At 38.0% G+C, this 8,216-nt stretch overlaps 1 protein-coding gene across 1 annotated transcript; it reads left to right on the top strand.

Moving 5' to 3' along the window:
- Positions 1-4,282: 4,282 nt before the first annotated feature.
- FAM177B (family with sequence similarity 177 member B) lies at positions 4,283-8,008 on the top strand (the record flags this gene model as incomplete). The annotated part of the gene is made up of 4 exons (XM_079697134.1): positions 4,283-4,450; positions 4,736-4,802; positions 7,370-7,467; positions 7,826-8,008. 4 exons carry the CDS (start codon positions 4,283-4,285, stop codon positions 8,006-8,008), a joined length of 516 nt encoding a protein of 171 aa, XP_079553260.1.
- Between the last annotated feature and the right edge of the window lie 208 nt (positions 8,009-8,216).

Here is an 8,216-nt window from a genome sequence, read left to right as displayed (position 1 = left end):
AATTTGTCATCTACTGAACAAATTCTAACACCAAATTTTGCACTACTTTCAAAACCAAAGCCAATTAAAGCAATGAAAGAAAAAGCAGAGGAATAATGGTGAGTTGTTTTTTGAAAATGTTTTTATTTTCTTCTGATTGTTATAGAGCATGTTTTATTTCTCATGGCATTGAAAATATTTACTTTTGCAATACTGTTATACTCGGCATATTTTAAACACCAAGTTAATATCTTTTTTTTTTTTTTTTTTTTTTGCTGCTCTTTGGCATCAGAAACTAAATAGTTTTAGTTTACTTCTCACCAAGTAGTTTTAGTTTTCTTCTCACCAAGGTTCTTTTGTGATACACTGCCACTAAGTCAGTCAGGGAAAACCATGAATATATCCTTTAAGACTCCTCAGGGGACCCTGGGCTGAGAAGGTCTCACATCACCTTGCTTTGGATAACAAATTTAACCCTTGACAGGCTTTTTGTAACTCCGAGCTTTAACAATGGCATTGTACAAATAAGATTTGGTGACTGATTCATACATACATAAACATATGTATGTTTGAATATATATTTATATGTATATTCAATCCTGTGTTTATTGCCCATAAAACTTTAAAAAAGTCAATCTGCTGGTCTACATTTTGATAGGTGGCTGATAATTTATTCACTCATACGGATTATGATTACTGACTTATTTGGAATTATTTCTAATATTTTATTTGTGTTTTCATTAATCATGCTTTTCCTTTGCTCTCTTTATCCCCTTTTTCCTGCCTTCTGTTGGAGTGTTTATTTCCTTTTTTTTTGTTTGTTTTTCCTCTACTGGTTTTGAAGCCATACATTCTAATTCCATTATTTTGCTAGTCACCTTTAAATTGTCAGCATGCATACTTATCCTTTCCAAAGTATTCCAAAACAATACTTAAAGAGGTCAACCCTCCATATTTTTGTTACTGTTATCTAATACTTAATACTTCTTTGTTTTTATACTGTGCCCTACCAAAGCAGTGTCTTTAAGAGTCACTATTAAGAGTTTCACTTTGTTTACTTGTTCATTTACATTTGTTTCTTGCATCTTACTCTTACTTCTGCGTTCACTTTCCTTCTATTTGACACAGAATCTTATATTATTCATCGTTCAGTGAAGATGCAGGAATGCTTAACTCAGTTTCTATAGGTAGTAAAATGTCATTATTTTACTCTCAAAAGTTGTTTAGCTAGATATTGAATTCTTTATGACAGTAATCAACTGTCTTCCGGGCTCAGTTGTTGCTGAATTGAAGTCAGCCTTTAGCCTAATCTTCCTTATCTATTATAAATTTTAAGATTTTCTGTAATTTCTATGATCTAGGTTTGATTTTATTTTTTTACCCCTCTAGTATTCTTCATGTTTCTCTTATTTGAAGATTTGTGTCTTTCTTCAAATATGGAAAATTCATAGCCATTACCTCTTCAAACATCACCTCCTCCATTATTTCTGTTCACATCTTCTGGAACTCCCATTAAAAGTATATTGAACTTTCTCATCTATCCTTAGCTCATAACTTTTCTTTCATGTTAACAGAATATATATATCTTTATGCTGTTTATGAGAGATTTCCTCAGATTTCTTCACTATGTTTAATCTACATCCAACATATCCTATGTTCCCGTATATTTCATTTCTGGAATTTCTGTTTGGTTCCTTTTCAAATCAACCTGTTCCTTTTGGATACTATAATGTTTTGCTTCCTTTATCTCTTTGAATATATTAACCATGTTCATTTTTAAAGTTTCATGTTGTTCTATTATTCCTAATTCTTGGATGAGGACTCTCCCATTTTTTTCATTTCATTTGCTGAACCCTCCTCATGATGGTTGGTTTTCTCATGTGATTTGTAAGTTTTTGCAATGAGCGCATCCTTGGCCAGGGTTATTTGTAGTGGAGGTCCAGTGTTCCCTGTCCCGTTGAAGCCTCCCTCCAGGGTGACTTTGTGTTTGCATCTGAGAGTTCTGTGGGCTGCACTGCCTTCAGGTTACTCAGCTTCACTTCAGGTCCTTATAGGTCCTTATACCGTATGAGGGCTATGAATTTAGGCCACGTACCAGTATGGGGTCCTGGCCTCGGGCTCCAGTTTTTTTTCAGGTGACTATTTCTACCCAAGTTGCCAGGAGATGACAAATTATTTTGCCACTTTTGCAGGCCAACAGGTAGTTTTACTCGTCCATATTTTGTAGCTAAGATAGTACTTTATTATCTTAGTTTTATGTAGGTAGCTTTACTTCAGCTCCCCACACTCATGGGATTTGTGATTTAGACTTTCTCCTCTCTGAGTCGGTATTAAAACTCTAGCCCCAAGGCTTGTATCTGGCTCTGAAACCCCAGGAACTAACTCAGCTTCAGCTCACCCGTATGGTTTTGAGTTTCCTCTCTTTTTCGGACACCTGGGTTAGCTTTCTTCCTTTCTTCCTTTCTTCCTTTCCTTCTCTTTCCCCCTCCTTCTTCCCTCCCTCACTCCCTTCCTTCCCCTTCCTCTCTCCGACTCTCTTTCTTACTTGCTTAGTGCAGCCTGATTTAATGTTTTGTTTGTTTCATTTTATCCCGCATTTCTGTGTGTTTGGAACAGGAAGAAAAGTTCTTCCACATCAGCTCAGCCTGCCATGTTTGCTGATATAATCTTAAAATATATTAAATATTAAGACAAGAGTGTACTTACTACATTAGAACAGTGCCTGACATATATACATCATTAAGTAAGTGATAAGTACTTGATAATAGCCAGCTTTTATTAAATATTTACCATTTTCTAAGAATTGTTCTGAGTCCTGTATGTGTCTTTACTCATTTACTCCTTAATTTTACAAGGTTGGTACTATATTCACACACATTTTCAAATTATATTATTCTTATTTTATAGATGAAGAAACCAAGACACTGGAATATTAAGTAACAGGATTTTGAACCTAGACAGTCTGGCTCCAAGCTCCTCAGCTTTATTAAGATTTAACTTAAATAAAATTAAGTCTAGATTTTGATTCGTTTTAACAAATGTATACACAGTCGAGTAACCACTACTACAATCATACTATCTATTAGAACAATTCCATCACCCCAAAAAGTTCCCTTTGCCCGTTTGTAGTTAATCTCCTCCCACAGCCTGTCACCCCTAGCAAACACTGATCTGTTTTCTACCACTGTAATTTTGCCTTTTCTAAAATTTCACATAAGTAGAATCATACAGTGTCTGGCTTCTTTTACTTAGCATAATGCTTCTGAGATTCCTTCAGGGTATTGCAAATATTAGTTGTCCGTTACTTTTAATTGCTGAGCAGTATTCCGTTGAATAGATATACCACATTTTGTTTATCTTTTACCAGTTAATGGATATTTGGATTGTTTTCAGTTTAGAGCCCTTACAAATACAGCTGCTATGAATGTTCACATACAAATCTTTAGATGGATATATATATATATATATATCTTCATTTCTCTTGGGAAAATATCTAGACATGGAATTACAAGATTACATGGTAAGTATATGTTTGACTTCTAAGAAACTGCCAAACTGTTTTCCAAAGTGGCCATACTAGTTGCAGTCCCACTGGCAAGCAATCTATGAGAGTTCTAGTTGCTTCACTTACCCCTCAACATTTAGTATTGTTAGTCTTTTTAACTTTCTCCTTCTAGTGACTGTTGTGATACCGCATATGGTTTCTATTTGCATTTGTCTAATGACTAATGACATTGAGCACTTCTCCTAAGTTTATTTGGCATCTGTAAATTTTTGGGAAAGTGTCTATTCAAATTCTTTGCCCTTATTTTAATTGAGTTGTTTATATTTTATAAATTGCAGTTTTTTATATATTCTGAAAATAAGTCCCTTATCAGACATATACTTGGCAAATATTTTCACCCGTCTGTGCAAAGCCTGTACTCTTTGCCACTACTTATTTTTGCTCCTCAGTATTTATTGAAATGATTGAGGAATTTCCACAGGGTGATGGCCTCTTCCTACCCCTACCAGCAACTGCAGCTTTTGCAATTAATAAAGGATAAAGGAACCCTGTTAACAGTTTTGTTTGAAGACCCAAAGTTCACATTTTCACTACTAATTGAATCTTTTCTGTTTTGGTACAGAACTAAACTGTCCTCTCTTGGATTTGAAGAACTGATGAGATCACAGCCGCAATTACCTCTGAACTCTCTGTCTTTACAATCCATTGAAAATAATTAGACACGTCTCTGCTATATAAACACTGTCCTGGGCAAATTGTCTTAAGGCGTCCTGTTTTTCGTTTACCAGTTTTTTCCTTATGGAAAAAGACAGTTTCCAGCAGTTAGAACTAGAGAAGGGTAGACCTTCCAAAAGGAGGACTCCCAAAAGAGTTATCCATTTTGTTGACGGCGACATCATGGAAGAATATAGCACAGAGGAAGAGGAAGAAAAAGAGGAACAGAGAACAAATTCAACACTTGATCCTGTAAGCTTAGAATATCATTATTAGTGAATATGGGGGCTGAGTGAATGAGAGATTAAGGCAGATGAGGTTTGTGTAAAACACAGTTTTAAGCTAATTCCTTGCTCTCCTTGGTTTGCTTTCTACAGCCAAGTACAATCAACTTATAATTATGATAATCTTAGGTTTCTCATCTATGAGAGAAAATGGAACGTATTACGAAGCATTTTGAAACTTCTACACTGCAGACTCTGCAGTCACCACTCCTGTTATTAATTTACGCTGATTTGGTTTCTCTTTTTTTTTCAGTCTAAACTTTCATGGGGGTCCTACCTAAGGTTTTGGGCAGGGCAAATAGCAAGGACCTCATTTTCTAGTAAGTACTGCTAAGGTTATTTTTTTGTGTCCTAAATATAGACTTACAGACCCTCAGAGTTAGATGGGACTTCCAGTGGTTTAATCCACTCCGTGGCATTCTGAAGAAATGGTCGCTTCCATATCTACTCTTGAACATTCCCAAAGGCATAGAACCTCACATCTTCAGGCAGGCCCTGGCATCTTTTCTCAACTCTTTTTAGTAAATTCTATCTTCTATTCTATCTTCTTTTCTTTTTTGCAGTACGCAGGCCTCTCACTGTTGTGGCCTCTCCCGTTGCGGAGCACAGGCTCTGGACGCACAGGCTCAGCGGCCATGGCTCACAGGCCCAGCTGCTCCACGGCATGTGGGATCTTCCTGGACCGGGGCACGAACCCGCGTCCCCTGCATCGGCAGGTGGACTCTCAACCACTGTGCCACCAGGGAAGCCCTATTCTATCTTCTTTTAAAGTTCTTCCCGTTGATCCTAGTTGTCTTTTTACAAGCCAGACAACACCAGTCCAGATTCCTCTTTCATAGAGTTTCAAATATTTGAAGACTATAGTCAGTCCTCCCTGAGGTGACTCTTCACCTGAATAAACTTCCAAGTTTTTTCTTTTTTCAACTGTTGTTACCTGACACAGTCCCAAGTTCCCTTTTCATAATCACTCTATTATAAACAATTTTACTGATCCTTCCCAAGGGCATAATGAATGGCCTAAGTGGCTCTTTACAAGAGACAAAATGCTAAATCTTATTTTGTTTGACTTTCACCAGTTTTTTAAAAATCACAATTGGCAACATCTAATTACTCATTTCCTTCTAACTTGCATATGCTCGTGTATGTGATGGGGGGAAACAACTTTAAGAATCTGAGCAAATATAAAATATAGCTCTTAGGAATTGATCTTCATTCATTCATTCAATAAACATTTATTGAGTACTCATGTATGCTCAGCACTGTGCAGGACCCTGGGACACAAAGACAAATGACAGTCTTTGCTTTCAAGGGCCTTAATATTCAATGGGTAATATAGGCCAGTAAACATGCCTATGATGATAATTTCTTGTTACAACCTCCATGGCAGGAGGAGTGTAGGGACTACAGACTGGGATACTCAGGAATGTTGACTACAGAGGAGACATCTTAAGAATGCTATGAAAGTATGTCTGGCCAAGGCCAGCTTGGGGATCACAAAAGTGACCAGGGGGTCTTTAAATCACATTAAAAGTAATGATAAGGGAGATTTAGTCAGATGGTATGAGCCCTAAGTGCTTTTTGATCAAGGTGGAAGGTTTGTAATTTGGAAGTTACTTTAGAGACCCAGGTGAATACTGACCTTAACTCAACCAAAATATGTTGGCAGAAGAAATGTTGCCTTCCAGAGACTTCTGTGCTTTAGTTAGGGCAAGACTGTTTGAAGAAGTGAAATGTTTTGGAGGGAGGGAGCCTTAGAGATTAGATCAGGTAAAAGAAGCAAAACTCAGTACAGCAATATGAGAGTGTGAAGGAGAACAGGGACTACAGTGATTTCTATGTTGGGCTTTGACTTCAGATGACAGGGGCAGGACACACAGGGAATCAATCTGCCTTCAGGGTTCCAAATGGAACTGTAGCCTGAAAGGGCTTCTTCCGGGGGCCTCCAGATTGTAGTGAAGGCATAAATATGCTAACAGTCTGATCTTTACACAGAGACTTTGGTTAGAGCTGGGACCCAGATGACACTGGTAGTTAATTTTTTCCATGTAAGATTCTAGTAGGTCATAAACAGGAAAACTTCCTGAGATTTATTTTAATGTTTTAGAAACTTCTCTTATGCACGTGTACTAGGCACTGTGGCAAACAAACAGATTACAGAGCTAGAGTATTTTTGAAAGGATAAAGCATATTAAAAAAAGAATAGAGAGCATCATTTTGATGCACTGTATGAGCTATTTCTTCAGAAGTGGAATGAATTATGGGAATCAGAAAGTCCTACAATGGGGGGAGGCACATCGGAAGTCCTATACTTTTACAGGAGAACATCTCTAGGAGAGACCTTTTTGGAAACCCCTCATTATTCATGCTAAACCTTTATCCCTAACTCTAACAATCCCTGAGGCTGCAGACCACCTTGATACTGTAACTGAAGGCAGACAAGGAAGGTCTTAAATTGCTGCTAGAAAGGAGTTTGTTTTGATGCATGGAAGGATTTCTGACATGGGTCTCGGTAACATTGGATTTAATTTTGGGTATACTTTGCAACATACTCACAGCTGATGATCAGATGATACGCATGGGGATAGGCAACATCTGTTCTGATTGCTCAGGACCTGTATCTGTTATTAAGTATTTTGAAAATCTCCCCTGATATATTCATCTGGAAAGGATAGTTTACACGTAATCCTGTGTGAAGACAGAAGATTTAACAAATTCCCTTTGAGTCCTAGGACTTTTTGAGAGTCTGGAGCAATTGAAATCTTTTGTCAGCCTTGAAGTTAAGTATAGTAATAGACCATTTGAGGGCAAGTTGAGACTTTTGGCAGCTCCACTGAGTCTAAGCTTTAATTATTAATTCAGTTTACCAAAGCGTTTTTCTTTCTTCTAGCATGTGAATTCCTTGGTGGAAGATTTGCTGTCTTCTTTGGTCTTAATCAACCCAAATACCAGTATATGTTAAATGAGTACTATAGAACACAAAATAAGGTATGTGATATCCCGCTGGGGACACCAAGAGCCCTGAGATGGGAATGTTGGTTGCTCCTGATTTGGGCCCTTACAGAGGAGTATTTTCCCACCTGGTAATTCATGTAACTGCAGTCTCACTGAGCTCCCATGGTCAGACTGACTTCTTTTTCTAATGCCCCTCACCCCATGATGTTTATTCGTATTTGCCTCTCTTGTGTGAAGTTAGAAGGTCATGAGATAGTTCGTAGATGGTAGTCGAGTGTGAAGCCTGAGATCGCATAAAGGGGAAGCTTCTTATAAGGGTGTCTCTACAAGAGGGAGAGATCAGAGGTATTGAGTTTACTGTTAAACATTTCCTTATTTCTCTCTGTATCAGGAAAGTGACAAGGAAAGTGAAGGGAATGGATCAAAGGCCCAACCAGCCAATATTCCCAATGAAAAGTGTCACCTGGAGGCTGGGGGCCGAGAGTATGGAACGAGACAACGGGACATTGCCGAGGGCATTCCTCAGTGGAGTATCTCATCCAGCGAGGGCCTGATGGCAGATTCCAGCTCCTAATGGGCAGTGGGGCTATAGTTCCCCTGGATCTCTCTTCCTCAGTCATTGATTACCAGGGCAACAGCACCACAGGTAGCACTTCTGAGCCAGATCTGATCTCAATCTCTTTGTGATTTATTCTCCAGCAGCCAGGAATTGTAAACAATCATAAGAACAATTGTGGATTCTTTCTCAATGTAAATTTTTATTTATAAGCCCAGCAACCCAA

This window comes from Hyperoodon ampullatus (assembly GCF_949752795.1).
Source record: "Hyperoodon ampullatus genome assembly, chromosome: 2".
Classification (NCBI taxonomy): domain Eukaryota; kingdom Metazoa; phylum Chordata; class Mammalia; order Artiodactyla; family Ziphiidae; genus Hyperoodon; species Hyperoodon ampullatus.
Note: the sequence above shows the minus strand (reverse complement) of the source record. Positions and strands in the feature narration are given on the sequence as shown.